The sequence below is a fragment of the Falco naumanni genome, chromosome 8, assembly GCF_017639655.2.
Source record: "Falco naumanni isolate bFalNau1 chromosome 8, bFalNau1.pat, whole genome shotgun sequence".
In the NCBI taxonomy this organism is placed as follows: Eukaryota; Metazoa; Chordata; class Aves; order Falconiformes; family Falconidae; genus Falco; species Falco naumanni.
This window is the reverse complement of record NC_054061.1, coordinates 16,884,442-16,900,758: the sequence shown is the minus strand read 5'-3', so window position 1 is coordinate 16,900,758 and position 16,317 is coordinate 16,884,442. Positions and strand designations below refer to the sequence as shown.

Sequence of the window (16,317 nt, the reverse complement as noted above, 5' to 3'; positions counted from 1 at the left end):
GGAGGCAGAGGCCGGTACCGCGGGCTGGTGGCTGCCCCTGCCCAGTGCCCAGGGGCTCGGAGCAGCCGATGGGTCTGCCACTGCGACGCTGCCTGCAGCAGTGCCCCCGCCACCCATGGCACCCGGCTCTGCCCTGCTGCCTCTCCCTCCGGAAGCGCGCTTTGAGGTGGGAGATCCTTCTCTCGGAAGGGGACCGAGCTGGGGCCCCAGCACGCAGGCTGTAACCGGACTGGAGTGAGGGTCCTGCAGGGGCTGTGAGCACCGGCCATCGAGTGTCTGGCGAGATGGGCCCTCAGCAGGCGACGAGCAACCGTTCCTGGGTCCTGAAGGGGATTTTGATTCCTTTTACTGCTTACTTTTTCACAAGTTTAATTAGTAAATTCCTGAAAATCCTTGCTTGCACTTCCAATATTTACACTTCAAACAATTCCTCCCTTTCTTCAATAAGAATATATTGTAAACTATGTAATACCCAGTAGTGGTGGCCCAAAGCACTGCAGTTGGAAGTTGGCTAAAAATTCATGACTGCCTTTTTTAATAGCTTGGAAAAAATCTCCAGAGCGGGGCGGCGGTTTGTTGGTGCCCCTGAGACAAGCGGCTGGCTCAGGCCGAGCAGCCCTGCGGCCCCTTCCTTCCTGCCAGCCCCTCCGCCCGCTCTGGGCAGGCGTACGGCTTGATTTAACCGCAAAGCATGAAAATCTTCGCGGAAACGAAGGAGTTGGTCAGGTCAGATGGCAGGTGTGTGACATGCCGAGATCAGTTTCAGTAAATAAATTCCGAGCAGCGAGCCAAAATCAACCTGCTGCATGGGCGCGCGGGGTTCTCTCACTCGGTATGCCGGGGCCTGGAGCCAGGGTGCCCGCCGAGGACCAGAGCCAGGGTGCCCGCTGGAGCCGGGGTGCCCGCTGGAGCCAGGGTGCCCGCCGGGCCCCGCAGCCGGGGTGCCCGCGGAGCGAGTAGCCGGGCGGGGCCGCGCGGAGGGATCCGTGCCCGCTGCGGGCCGGCCCGCTGGGCTCGGCGGTGCTGCACCGCCCCCTGCTGCCCGCCCGCCGCCCCCGCCGTGGCTCGGCGCTGCCCTGCCCCGCCCTGCCCCGCCCGCACGGTGCGGGGCCGCTGCCTGACGGGCCGGTGTCCCCGCCGCAGCGCTGCGCACAGGGTGCGGGGTGCGGGTGCGGGGCGCGGCCCGGGGCACAGCGCAGGGCCCCGGTGAAGCGCAGTAAATCCCTGACTCCGGGGCAGGTATTTACGTACCGCAGGCTGTTTCAGAAGGAAGAGCTCGGTAAGGCCACCTGATCCCCAATAAGAATTCAATTAAGATTTTAATAAAACCCTTGCAGAGAGCTGGGTCAAGAAGAGGCCCCTTGAAAAAAAGCCGAGCGCAGCAAGTTTGTGCTGCGAGCTGCGTTGTGATGCGCTGCTCAGCGCCTGTGGCTTGCTTCCCTTCATCTCCAGCCAAGCCACTGTCTCCAGCTGTCTCAGACGATTGCTGAGTCTCCTAAAGGCCCGGCTGCGTAAGAGGCTCTGAGGAGAGTTCATGTAGCATTTCTCTCGCTGCTGGTTTCTCCCCCAGTGCTGTCTCCATCTCTCCCAGTATCCAAAGGCATCTTAACGTCTTTCTGTCAGCAGCAGCAATAAGTACTTTAACACAAGTACCTCCTGGCCAGGGATTTTCTGCCATCCCGGCTGTCCACAGTCAGCTTTTCTATCATATGTTTGTGTCTTCTGTAAAAGAAAATGAGTGCTTTCCCTGTTTTGACTTTATCTGCTTTTACAAAACTGCAGTGTTGGGTGATGACTGTACATTACTTTGTTTCTCAAAGCCCAGGCATGGAGCATTTTAATTCCAAGTTTAAAAGTGAAAGAGTTAGAACTGAGGATTACTCATCCACACATACCTACAATAAGGGACCTCTCACTCCCTTTCCAGAAAAAAACCCAGCCCTGGGTATGCTGAAAGGTGTGAGCACCATCTGGGGTGGCTGCTTCAATCGCCAGGGCACACTGACTTTGCCTGCTAGTCAAGGCGCTGTCTGGAAGGAGCACACGCAGTGGAGGAGTAGGTGATTAATGCCTGTGAAATCCTGGCCCGGGGAAGAGCCAGCCCTGCCAGATGCGATAATGTTGTCCTCTGACAAATGGTCATAGCTTGGCCTTCTTCAGATAACGATTTAGTTTTGTGTGTGAGCTTCAGATATTGATCCCACCAGGGAAGGGTTCCCTGTCACACAGCCATCCATCCCACCTCAATACTCAGCTCTCAGAGCCGACGGGGTTTGGCTATACTTCTTCTTTTCATTGGCACTTCTGCACAGGCTAACAATTACAAATATGCATTTCTATTTATCTCGCACCTTTCAGCTGGATGTCTAAGCATTTTACCCATACAAATTAAGCATTGCAACACAACAGTTAGATATGCAGGGAGTACAGAGGGATCACCCAGACGGCACATTGCCGTAACACAGCTGTTTCTTGTAATGTGGCAGATACTTAGCAGAATTCAAGAATATCTGAACAGAAAGTTTAAACCAGCTGTTTTCAAACTTATTTTTGGTAATCCGTAAAGGAGTCTGCTAGAGGTGTGGGCCCCAATACAGCGGACTCAGGTACCGTGATGATAGGCTTGCTTTTCTGAGATGCACATACTGCATCACCTTCAGCAGTGAGTGTAGCATAAGCCCTCAGCCTCTTACCCCAGACACACCGCTCGCTGCCCTTGCAATGGCCCTGATGTAACAGTATTTCGAGCCAGAACATCTACTGGATCAACTGGATCTGGATTTTTGGACAATGTCAAGCCATTATGGTTTTTTTTCTTAAAACCATTTCAAACAGTGTCATCAGCTCCAGGTTCTTGAGACCTGGCTCCCCAGGGTGCTCTCACCAACCTGAGGATGGGCACAAACTGGAACCCAGCCACTTTCATGCAGGTCCAGAATGAGCGGTTCATCCAGCAGAGCTTTCCCAGGAGCCATTCTGTGGCAGAACTAACTTACCTCATCTTTATGTAAAGCCACGCAGTAAAGGTGCTCATATACTGCTGTCATTTTAAGGTCCATGTAATCTTACATGAACTTCTAAAGGCATATGTGTTCGTGATCAATCCCCAAAACCTGTGGGGACAGCAGCACTGCAGAGGCACGTTAGCTCAGTTTGGAAACAGCGGTGTGCTCTTCTTAAACAAGCACATCCTCAGAAACGCCTGCAGTGCTGACTTTCTGCCTGACATTGTTCATGTATAATTGGTTATGTCAGCTCTACTGTAAAACACTATAAAAATGAAACTTCTTCCAGGGACAACTGAATTCTGGTAATTTCCAAGTCAAGTAATTTATGTCTGAAGTTGGGGTCCAATTTCTATGCTACAAGGGCCTTACACATCAGTTATGCAGGACTGGGTGCTAAAGATGGGCAGCACGTCATCCAGGTTGAGAGGTGGACACATCTAAAAGGTGATTCATCCTTAGAGATGAGTCACTTCTTAAGTGTGCCTCTTCCTCTCCACTGATGATAAAGAAAACCTGGCTAAATATCTCAGACATCTACATTGTGGCTTTACAAAACACCTGAAAGGAATCTGACCTGTGACTTTGTAACTTGCTGAGAGAGGATGCTGAGCTTATGGGCCATTTGAATGAGCAGAAACCCATTCTTAAAACTAACCTTTTACATTTTAATACGGTATTTACCACTTGTGCAGCAATCGCAGATCCAGGTTGTTGGCTAAGCAGTATCTCAAGATGCCTAAATCCCACAGTTGGTGTTTTCTGTCTTTATCTGTACGTAACAGAACCACTACCCAGCCAGCAATCCTGCCAGCAGGAATTTGGAAAAGGGTGCTTGCAGGCCAAGCTTAAGATGTGTTGGCAACACTGTGCATGTGGGCAGTTTACACAGCCCGCAGTCTAATTTCGGCTGTAACCGCTGCTGCTATTAGATTCTCATTATGCACTGGTGTTTGCATGCATGTGGAACAGTGGCTGTACCATTTAATTACATCTACAGCCGTGGAAAGGTCCCATCACGTCTATAACTACCAGCCTAATTTGAAACCCTCTTTGCTCAAGAGCAGGTAATCCCACCCTTGTCCCTCCTTGCTTTTAGGAGTGCATGAAGGTATTGGGCCATTTTAGAGAATTTCAACATGCAGCATAAAGCCTTGAGAGCTGAAGCTGCCCTGAAAATAAAAAATGATAGTGTGATGCGAATTGAATTGTATGACTGCACCTTTTTATTTTTGGGAGACTGAGCTGAAGGTGAAGATTGTGTGTGGTGCAGACTAGCAAAGAGCTGTTAAGTTATCTGGCTTCATGCATTTGAAAAATCAGTGTTAAAAACACATGAGCAATAAATACATGGTGCATTTAATATCTTGTCTGCTCAGATAGCTACCTGCTCCCTGTCCACCCCCAAAATTCCTGCTGCCTTATTCTCAAGCCTCAATCAACATGTAAATGCTTCTCAAAGACAAGTAGCAATGTGTCAGTTTTCCTTGTGTTCAGGTAGGACTGTATTGTGTCGAGCAAAGTACCCCAGTCGTTTGTAAGCCAAAACCTCCTGAACTTATTCTCTGGCTTTGAGAAACTCAGCCTGTCCTCATGCCTCAGCATGTAGCTACAAGATACTTCTGCTGTGAGGAAATGCTGGTTTCAGAGGCCCCTGCTGTCTCTTACCCCAAACTGCAGTCCCTCCCTGCCCTGTGAAATAATTCGAGTTTAAACTAACCATACAAGAAGAAATCATTTCAGTGATCTGGCTTGCAACATAAGCATCAAGCAGTGTGACAGAGGGGCTGCAAGCTGCAGAGAGCACGGAATGGGGGATTTAAAATTTTTCTCACCAAAGCAAATCTATCATGTAACTACGCCCTTGCTTTTCTGCCCTGGGAAACACAACTACAGTAGCACTACCCTGCTTAGCTGTCTTGTCGAGTGTCATATATGTGTAGGTACTGCCTGCACAGGCATCAGCAGTGTTTAAGTTTGTGCCTTGGAGGCTCACGCTGAAGGAAATGTTGAGAACACAGTGACCATAAAGGAGCATGGAATGGGAACTGTGCCTCACAAGGTGTGACACCGGGACATAGGATGTCACAGCAGCAGAGACTGTTCATTGTTAACATCATCTTCTAATTCTCTTTTTTTTTTTTAATTTTATTTTTAGTGTGGAAACAGTAAATGATGGGCAGTTTCATAGTGTGGAACTCATGATGCTGAACCAAACTCTGAACCTGGTGGTGGACAAGGGGACTCCCAAGAGTCTAGGAAAACTCCAGAAACAGTCCTCTGTCAGCCTCAATACACCCCTCTACATTGGAGGTACAGTGAGTTGCGCTGGACTTTGAGATTTTGACATGTGTTCTCAGAAGCAAATCATCTTCCATCCTACAGAGAGAACTCTCAGGGCCAGGGGGGCAATGACTAGCAGTTTGCCTTCCCCCTCTGCCAGAGGCTGCTTTGTTCAACAGAGAGCCGGGAAACCACACCTCTGCTCTTCTGCTTCGTGCGCCTCAGCCCACTAGCACCCCACTGCACGGCCAGCACTGCCGCGCATGCCAGAGTGAGGAAGCTAACCTCAGCACAGCACAGGCTGCTTCTGTGTTTGTTACACAGCCACGGCAAGAACAATCAGTTTGTAATTTCTAAAGCTTTCAGAACTGGCTGGCACCAAAATGTCATGGTTGAATACAATGGAAGTGTCACAGTCACAGCAAAAAAGCAAATCAATAGTCAGTAGGTTTAAATGTACCATAAATGAGCAGTATTTCTGCTGGAAATGCTAAAAATGGGGCGGGGGGGGGGGGGGGGGGGGGGGGAAATGGGGAGGGGTATGGGGTCTGGGACAGAAATTAAACAAACCATATTAACACACAAGCTGACTTAGAACTTCTTGGCTAATAGTTTTCTTACTGGAAACTGAAGCCAGAGCTTCAGTATTAGAAAGATATTAAAATTGACCAAACTTCAGTTAAGAAGTTTTTTCACATTCAGTAGTGAATTTTGGGAGAAGGAGGGGACAAGTGGTGTGGGGTAGAGATGCCCAGAATAATGAGTATCCTGCTAATTAGGTGTCTGGATATGAGAGACAGAATGAAGGCTGTACTCTACCCAACAGATTTGTTTTTGCCAGAACCGCCCTCAGCTCTATTCTGAACTGAATGTTGAAATCTGTCCCTTTCGGTGACACAGAGTTCTTGAATTTTTAGTCAGCCTATTCTAAATACAAAAGTCAGCAGAACAATAATAGACTTTGAAAGTCTTTGAGCTTTTTCTAACAAGATCATTGAAGCCAATAGTAGAAACTCTTAACTTCACTTGGTGCTGGTCAAGCCTTTTGTAAATAATTCCCTTTGATAACACTTTTCTAAAAGAACCCTGAATATTGCCCTTGTAAATCAGAAAACTGGCTAATCTTGCTTTGTACAGAGCTGAACTTTTATAATTGGCTCCTATTAAGAATGTCACAGACTATTAAAGAGCATTACACATCAAAGATAATCTGCTGGTGAGGACATCACAATTTCTCCCTCTAGCACAGCATAAAAGATACCAACCCCACAGCAATTTATACACAGGGCGCTTGGGAAGTAATCACATGGAAAAGTTGTTAATGGATGAGCATTGTGGATCAATACTAATTCTCAAAAGGTACCTACAAAACAGCATTCACAGGACAAACCTGAGACCTGAACGAAGGACTATTGAATACCAGAACGCATGGGCTCAGAGGAGACTTTTTTTATTGCCCATTAAAATTCTTCTTGCTTCTTTCTAAACCTTCACTGTTCTGCACATCCCGCGTCTCTGCATGTAGCATTCCCATGGATGCCAGTTGCCCTTCCACTGCAGACTGTTTAGTTAGAGTAATTGAATAAATCGCCCCAGAGCAATTGTTCCTAACCTGCACTAAGCTTTAAGATAGACCTGAGCCTTCATGTGCCCACAATTTTTGTCCCTTTCTCCAACTACATCACCTGGTCTAGCAACTTTCCTCCTAATGCACCGTTAAACAAAGATGCAGGGTTTGTTTTAAGACCATCTTTAACGGTGGAGTTACTTATGGATAGCAAATTCAGAGGCCTTACACAGCTGAAAATGGAAGCACTTGCCTATGCTACCAGCTGTACAGCCCAAGCAGATGTCAGTGGGGAGGGCATAACACAACATCCAAAAGAATCTGCTGGCCATCTGAGCGTATGAACTCTTCCGAGCGCTTGAACAAGGTGGAAGGTGCTTGCCACAAAGACTTGGCCTGGCCTCCTGAACTGCTGTTCCCTGTCTCTAGAGTTCTCCTGCATTAGTTTTGATGGAGTGCACTGCTACCACTCCCTGTCCTAACACAGTGATCTAGTAGCGCCTAACTATCTCGCTGGATCCCAGAGGTGGTAGCTACCTGCTGGCAAGTAAAGATATTCTTAAACCTCTCAGAAGGATAATTGCTATTAGACTATAGACAGGAGGAGCATCGTCTGAGGTCATCAAAAATACATGGTCATCAGCCAAAAAGAAAAAACACTGGTTGGGTTTTGGTGGGGTTATTTTTGTCATATACCTCTTACGTAAGCTTGAGCAAGTGATTTTATTTTTGTTTCTTTCCATTTCCAGAATGAGGACAATGAGACTGTGCTGCCTCACAAAGGTCCTATGTAAATTAATTCTTTAAAGATTATAAGGGGCTGTGACAAAAGAAACATTAGCAATTATAATTTATGTATTATCATTGTAACTGTGAGTAAACCTTCCCTTTTTGGTTTTATCTGAAGGGATCCCGACCTCTACTGGATTATCTTCACTGCGCCAGGGTGCAGATAAGACACCAAACGGTTTTCATGGATGTATTCACGACGTCCGCATCAATAATGAGCTGCAGGATTTCAAGGATTTACCACAGCAGTCACTAGGAGTCCTTCCTGGCTGCAAATCCTGTAACATCTGCAAGCATGGTATTTGCCGGTCCCTGGAGAAAACAAGTGTGATTTGTGAATGTCACCCAGGCTGGACGGGCCCCCTGTGTGACCAGGAAATGGGAGACCCATGTCTTAACCACAAGTAAGCTCAAATGAATGCTGGTGGGAGGGTGGAAGCTTTAGAGCTAATGCATATTTCACATTTCATCTTGTAAAACCACATCTGACTATTTTTGGAGGTGCTGGGCTCCCACATGAAATTATTGACAGTCATGAGTCAGCATCCATGGCAACTCTCAATTTCCACTCCTTGTTCTGATGTTGCTCGCTCTCCAAATGAGGTCTTTGTTCTGGAGGAGCTATGGTGTTGATACTGCAGGTCATACTTTCAGCTGTGACTCTACACATTAAAATATGAAAACTCCTATTAATGGGTATGGCTTACCTCTGAGGTGGTGAGTGCCTGCACTTACCCAGAGCAAAGCAGAGCTGCCTGTGAGCAGGACGTACGCATTTTAGGGATATGCCCACAGCAGCATTGGACCCAGTATTCAAACTGACTCCCTGAAGACCGTTATGCACACCGATGTGAACAGTTTTAAATTTCCCCAATAGATGACTTAAATATTACATTCCAAAACACCCCTTTAAAGTGCAAGTTTAAAGGATAGCGAAAAGTTGCACGCGAAGGGAGCATGAGTGTAAAGCACTCACAGTTCAAAGGCTCAATAACCACATCTCTATCAGAAACAGTGGGTAAATAGCTTGCTGATGGCAAGTACACAAGGAAACAGTCCAACGCAGACCAGCAGTCTGCATAATTTGGTGCTGTTTCATGAGCAGATGGAAGTACTTTTGTTCTAGAAGCTACTTTGGTTTTTCTGTCTGTGGAAGGGGCTTTCCACAAGCACATACTTTTGACAGGTAAATTGACACAGTGAATAATCACTCTCTGAAGGGCAGAAATTTAACTTGGCAGAGGTACCATTTTAAACTTGCTTCTGGGTCTAATTCTGCAAAGTACCGAATGCTGGAAGGTGTTGAGAAGCACCTGAGAGTTTACAGACCAAAGGTATGAAGACCCAAGTGAAGAAACACTCAGAGACCCAAATGTTTCCTTGAATTTCCAACATCAACATGAAGCTGTTATGGTTGGACAGAGAAAAATAAGGGGAGTTCCAGATGTTTACATGATGAGGGATTGTTTCTCTCATAGTCTAAGGAGGATGATGCAATCCTGAGCGCAGCCCGCTTGCTAAGGAAGGTAGCTGAGCATATTTTTGATGCTGGCATACTGTCCCACCTTCCATTAAATCACTTTTGGAGTTGCCTCCTTAAAGCCAGGCCCTTTGTGTCCAGGGGATTATGGTGGCCTTCTGGCAGGTGTCTGCTTCAACACGCACAGATGAACCTCAGCGAGGAAAAGCATAAAGAGCAGGTAGTTGATGATAACAGGAGTTACCAAGCACAGCTGTAGTTAGTGGGGCAGAAAATACTGCTTCATCTAGACTGTAACTCCCTTTCTTACAGTATTTTGCATGTCTTGACCTGACTGAAACTGCTTTTATTATTTATGGGTTTTAGTTCAAAGCTTAAAAATAAAATTACAAGGATTCAACATTAGCAGGGAACAACTTTAAAGTACCAGAAAGAAAATAAATAAAAATAAGAGAAAGACGTGGGTTTATGCCAAGTAGGACCTGATATAGCAAAGGTTTATAATCCCTAAGCAGTTTTTCCTTGGCTGGACAGTGTTGCTTTCTTGCCTGTCATCAGTCTATTTCAACCCTGTCCCTGTCCCAGCAGTAGGGATAGTGTCAGAGAACTTGCTAAGGATCAGCACCACTCCCTGTGGTACTCCTCAGAAAATATCAAAGCTCACTGCAGGCCACGTGAGCCAGTGAACCCAACTACAGCTGCCTGTCAATAAGTCTGTGCGTAACTTTTCCACAAACACCTTCATTTATCACACAAGTTTTCATCACCTGGTATTATTTGTAGAGTAATTCTGCTAAGGAAGCCTGGGCGTGCAGCTTGATTGTTGGCACTTAGTTCCATGTGCTGATGCTGTAAATGTGAGCTGTCTTGTGTGGATGCCAAGTGTTGGTCCATGCTCAGGGAGGAGCCTAATGTTTTTCAAAGAGATCACTTGGGATCGCAAATTCTAAATGTATTCTCTGAACATTATCCAGTACTCACCAAAAACTCAGTTTCTTCAGAGCATTTGACACTGAACTGCTGGGTTTAGGGTTAGTATCCTGGAAATAATGGGCAGAAGTGCCAAAACGAAATGTGCCTGGGGAAAGGGAACTTTCACGTCAAACACAGTCCAGCTCTAAATGCTTCGTTTTTCTCCAGGTGTCTGCATGGCAAGTGCATGGTGGCCAATGTGGCTTACACCTGTAAGTGCATGGAGGGCTACACCGGCATGTACTGTGACAAGAAGAACAATTCCTCAAATCCCTGCAGGATTTTGAAATGCAACCATGGGCAGTGTAAAATCTCCGAGCACGGGGAACCCTACTGCGAATGCGATCCTAACTATAGCGGAGAACATTGTGACAGAGGTACGCTTGGCTGGGGCCCAGGATGCTGGTCTGCTAGTTCACACCTTTGTTTTGACGTCTCTTCCATGTGACCTGTATTTGGGGGTAAATGGCAAATAGTAGAAGATAAAGCTAAGTCAGCCTCTACAGAGCAATACAGGGAGGAGAAACAAACCACACGACAGCTAGCTAGCTATTATCCAAACATATAGAAAAGGGGACACGTGCAGCAGAGTTTTCTTCTCTGTCTCCTGAATCCTTAAGGTTTGCTGCTCCCAGGCTTGTGATGGGATGCTTAAAGGAGAAGTTGTTGCAAGGTTTACCGAGAGCAAGCCATAATCTGTTAATTGCAGTGCTGGGAAAGGAGGTCCCACCCTGCAAACCAAGGAGGTACTGCTCATCTGAAGTGGCAGTAAAGATTCTCAGCTTGCTCCCTCTGATGCAGCTGGGCAGGTTTCCTGGGGAATCCCACAGATCATGCTGGACTTGCCTGCTAGGGCAGGGGCCCAATCCTTCCGCCCTGACCTCAAAAGACTGGCTGGAAACTCAGTAAGGTCTAATTTCATCCCTTCTGCCTTTTTTTTGTTGCTGTACAGAAGGAAGGAGCTGGCTTGTATGATTTTTATTTAGGTTGTGCCTTTCCTGTGAATGAATCACAGACTTTCCGAATTACACACATATACAGCCTCACCAAAATGTATCTGGCTGCTTCAGAGTGACTGCAGAACAGCACAGACACATGCAGGTATCCCAGATTGCTAATGCCATGCAGAGCAGCCTGACCTTTGATCCTGGGAAGCAGACACAGTAAAAGTAATTCATATTTTGCAGGAGTGTTGCAGGATTCAACACTCAGCATTCATTAAAGCACTTCCAGAACTGCTGATCAAAGCCAGCAGGCCTGCTTGGCCTCTGCCTTGTGGCGGATATTACACATTTGTGTAACACAAGCTCTGTTTTGATGGCAGGTACAAAGCAGTAAAAGATTAAGGTCCTTCTCATGCCATCTGTTTGCCTTGAATATTATACAAGTACAGGGCTGATCACTGGCATTTGGAGAATATCTGGCAAAATAGTTACCACATTTTTTTTTTTCCTTTACGTCTCTGTTGTCTTACCAGAGAACCTCTGCCAAGGAGACATAATTCGAGAAGTAGTCCGTAAGCAGCAGGGCTACACGTCGTGTGCCACTGCCTCCAAAGTACCCCGCCTGGAATGCCGCGGCAGCTGTGGCAACGGGCAATGCTGCGTTCCTCTCCGGAGCAAAAGGCGGAAATACTTCTTCCAGTGCGTGGATGGCTCCACCTTCACGGAAGAACTGGAGAGACACGTGGAATGCGGCTGCTCAAAATGCTTATAAGCCATTCTCCAGTCTCTTGCCACTTTAATCGACTCAGAAGCGCTATCAAAATGGGACCTATTTACTTTCAGAGTGAAGAAGAAGAAAATTATTAAGTATATTGTAAAATAAGCAAAAAATAGAACTTATTTTTATTATGGAAAGTGACTATTTTCATCTTTTATTATATAAAGTATCGCACCACTTTGGGTATATGTATCATATAGTGAGTTATTTTTACCATGAAACTTTTTTAACAGTTGTAAGAAAAAAAAATCAAAAGTTAAAAGTTAAAAAAAAAATATAAAGAAAACATAGCCTAACGGGAGAAGTGTGGGGGTGACTTTATGTGTATGCACAATGAAAAAATGTAAAGGTGTTCCAAGGACCCGCCACAGAACCGATACAGGCTGAAGAAATCTCTGAAGCTCTGGGTGGGTCTCCTAAGAGAGCGGATCCCCCCGGCTGACAGCCATCTCGCCTGCTCGGGCACCCTGAGAAAGGCTCCCCCTCGGTCCCTTGCTCTGCCTAACACTGCCGACGCCGTTTTGTTCCTGTACAGTGGCTCCGCTTGCTGTTCTTGAACTGGTTCCCTATAGCACGTAGACACTGCCGTAGCTTGAGGCTAACTACATTATTTGACTATTGTAATACTATAATACATTTTCTGCTGTGTATGTTGTGTTTATCTGTGTTCACATTATATTCTGCAGCAACTGTACCTATAGAGCACAGGCAGCTTTATCCAAAAGAAGGGGACAAAGGGAAAGGAAGTGGGGAAATATATGTCGCTTTGGGAAATTTGGGGGCAAAATGTGAAATAAGTGCTAAGTAATGCCTAATAAATGACATAGTACCTTTGTGTAAGCTCCTCAGCTATGTTATTTCCCAAGTTTGTGCCTTCTTGCTCCCAGCCTTGATCCCTTTTTTGTATATGAAATATAAGGAATGCACTGCTACATAGTTTGTCACGCCTTGACACTTTAACTTGCAAAGGTTGTAAAGCGCATGAAAATATTGCAGGTGCCAGAACGTACCTGCAGCGTAACGGCTTTGACTCCCACTGTCACTTGAGCCATGGGTGTAAGCTGGGCTGTAGCTGCCTGTTCATCCACACGCTGGTGCCGAGCAGTCGGCTACTTTTCCACAGCTTTTTAAATGAGCAGAAGTTGCACTATATCCATGTGAAGGTGTTCAGCCGACATTTGTCCACCTTAGCAGCACTCTTTTCTCTGCACAAGGAGAGCCATCACAGCTCCATCCTGTCCTGTTCTGACGTTCGGTGCAGATTGACCAAATCAGCCAAAGCTTTTCCCTCTGCACTGCTTCGTATCCTACACTTGTGTCTCCCAAAGGACTCCCGTTAACTTGAGCTGTGTTCAGAGCAAGCGCTGAACAGGAAATGGAAATCAATGCAGGGATAAATTCTCACTGTGAATGTGAGGCAAAAATTGACTCTGGGAGCGAGTTTGATTTTTGGAGGGTTTTTGGCAGGGCTGCCTTTCAGGGTCAGTAAGTACATGCAAAAAGCACCGTGGATACCTTGAATTTTCTCTTACTGTTCTATTCCAAACATCCCCATCAAGCGTTCCATTATCAGCATAACTTCTTTCTTTCCCTACAATAGCAAGTACTATGGTCCTTTCTTCAATTTCTCTTTCTTTAAGAGAGGTAGCCAGAGATGATTCCTAGCAGCTGTAAGCTCCTTTTGAGAATGCTCATTGGTCTCACAAAAAAGATTCCGGATCAGGCGCTTCGGCAAAGGGTGAGTAGGAAAGCGGAATCAAGCAAACAGGGCTGTTGACTGGGGCTTGGGAAAGCTACACAGAACGCAGCCCTGCCATGACAAGCATAAATGTTTGCTTCCCGTTAAAGATAAGTGACCATCTAGCCATCGTGCAACCGGGAGGCTCCAACATGCTTAGCATTCTGCTACATCAATCTCTCCTTAACTGCAGCAGTTCATTCATATTTCTTTGTTACTTCCAGAGCAACTTGAGCAGAAGGGACATTGCCAATATAATGCCGTCCCACAAAATAAGTATCAGTTTGTGGAGCCTGCAATCAGTGAAACATAAAACAATTGCTAGTTAAATGTACCAAACTGATTGAAACTGTACAGCTCAAGAGCCAGGGAAAAACTAATGCTAGTTGCAAGTACTGTGAACTGCTCTTTATTTTGGATATCACATCAGAAGTTCGGAGCAGCTGGTGTTTGCAGTGTGCAACCAAAATCACCCAAATCCACAACCTACAGGTTTTAAAAATCCATGCAAGTAACTGCACAAAGAGACTTGTGCAAATATGCGCCTGGCACACCACTATCGTTAATATTTCATTCCTGCTTAAAACACTTTAATTTCTGAAGAAGCAGCTGCTATGGTGCCAGGCGGAAGAGATCCAGACCAAGCAGTGGCTTGCAAGCCCTCTGTGTGCTCTACTGCACAATTTGTACCACTGAACTGTCGAGGCCTGCAGAAACACGGCCGCTCTTGAACAACACCCAAAGCAGTGTTCACTTTGTCCCTTGAGCAGCAACGTGTGTGAGAGAGAAGGTGACATTTACTCGTAGCCTCGCACCTGCTGGAGGGTGCTTTAAAAGGAATGATTTTGACTGGCTGGGCAAAGCCATCAACATCTTACTAACACATCACTCTGGGATTTATTTAAGCAAAGCCTTGCAGCAAAGTGACCAGCAACAGCTCAGCGAGGCTGGCCCTGTTCCTGGCCCTTTTCTGTCATGGCACTTCATTGTTAAGCGCTGGGATAAAGAACTAAGAATATCTATTTTGTAACCAAATGATGCAATTTTTGTACGCTTTTAGGCAGCACTTGCCATTGGATAGTGATGCTTTATGTCAATGATTCTCTGACTTGCTATAGAATTATTTTATGTTAAGAAGAAAATAAAAAGCATTCAGATGTGCCAAAAATGTGAGGTAAACTGAAGTGTAATTAGCTCTGAAAGTTCCTCTGTAACCTGCCTAATGTTACAATAAATTTCAAGAACCGCGGGTACAATGCAGTAGTTTTTACCTCTATAAAGTTTTAATATAAAGTGAAGAAAGATGCCTACCCTTAAAAAATGGCAATGCAGACTGGTGTGAACTGATGTATTTTATTAATAGATTCTCATTGTGATGTAAGTTTAAATAAATTGTTGGGTTATGGAAGATTGTAACATACCTTGTGATGCAGATTATTTCTACGTGTATTTGAGGTGTTGAGTCTGACCTTTTAGAGTATGTGAGGTAGCTCATGGGAAACGATGGGGGGAACCACACGCGATCCTCTTGGACAAATCTAGTCAGAGAATGGCTGTAGTTAAACACAGCATGAACAGCGATTACATATTTTTATGGCATCACAACCTAATCTTTTAGGAGTATTACACACACAGATGAACTAAGCTACATAGGTTTTGAGCCTGGGCATTTTTTTCAATCAAATACTTTATTTGCAGCTTTTTTTTTTTATTATTTTATAAACTGTTTGAGGAAGGCCTGCAGCAAAAGTACACTAATTAATTAATAATAGAAATAAAGAAGAAATGAAATTTCTTCAGTAAATGAAGAAATATTGGGAATTGGGGTCAGAGGAGGTCTGGCTGAGGAAATGGAAGTCACCTAGCCAACAGTGGATGACAGTGTGATCTCCTGACATGCATTCCAAATTTGCTGCCACACCTCTGTAGCTGGTTATTATTAGTGACCCAGGTGCAACAGGCCTTTTCTGCTCATTACATTCCAGCCTTAGCACAGAATAAACCAAAGCTCCCACCTACTCCTTAGCCTTCCCTCACCCATGCCCCTGCAAAGCCCTCACATAGCGCTAATTATGCTTCGAACTGCAGCCCTTAGAGTTGCCTTTGCCATTCCATGCAAAACTGGCGACAGCACCCAGCCAATAGAAACACTCAACCTTAATGAGCATCGTTAAGCCTGAACTATGAAGGTTAATTATATAATTGTAGCAGATGGTAGCGTTTTCACCTAAAGCAAACTGAGCCGAGCCTACTAAAAAAGCCAGCGGGAACTGGTCAAAATTTTCTAGGTACTGGCTGAAGTAATGGCTTTGCACAACAGTTGTTTGTATTGCTCGTGGCTTCGCAGCACACAGGCTCCTCGGCCACTGCTCAAGCAACCGCAGCCCAGGGATGAAAGGCTCTTGCCCATGCTCCAGCTGCAGCGCTGCAGGGATCGCTTCTTCGCCATCGCTCTGAGGCAAACAGTGCGGAGCGCTGCCGACCCCACGTTGCTCTACGGTTTTCCTAGCCAGCAGGGAAGGGCTGGCTGGTGGTGCTGTTTGCAGGGTGTTGGCTGTGGGGTTTATGTTGTTCTCTGGGGGTCCTGTCTCCTCTGGTCTCTGTGACCTCCCTTAGGAGTTACCGCCCAGCTCCTCCTGCAGCTGACACAAGCCAGCCCCACAGCTCAGCGGGCCAGACTCCCAGAAGTGCCTTCGTTTCCCCAGCCCAAGGTACTTATGAGTAATAATCCCTTCGGCTTAAGGCTCAGCGAGATGTCAGA

At 46.0% G+C, this 16,317-nt stretch overlaps 1 protein-coding gene across 1 annotated transcript in view; it reads left to right on the top strand.

Moving 5' to 3' along the window:
* SLIT3 (slit guidance ligand 3) overlaps window positions 1-14,972 on the top strand; it is a 530,317-nt gene extending 515,345 nt beyond the window's left edge. The window contains exons 34-37 of the mRNA XM_040604595.1: window positions 5,164-5,318; window positions 7,763-8,048; window positions 10,265-10,473; window positions 11,574-14,972. Coding sequence (XP_040460529.1) covers window positions 5,164-5,318; window positions 7,763-8,048; window positions 10,265-10,473; window positions 11,574-11,812 — 889 coding nt within the window. The 3' untranslated portion in view covers window positions 11,813-14,972. The remainder of the gene's footprint in view (window positions 1-5,163; window positions 5,319-7,762; window positions 8,049-10,264; window positions 10,474-11,573) is intronic.
* Window positions 14,973-16,317: the final 1,345 nt, after the last annotated feature.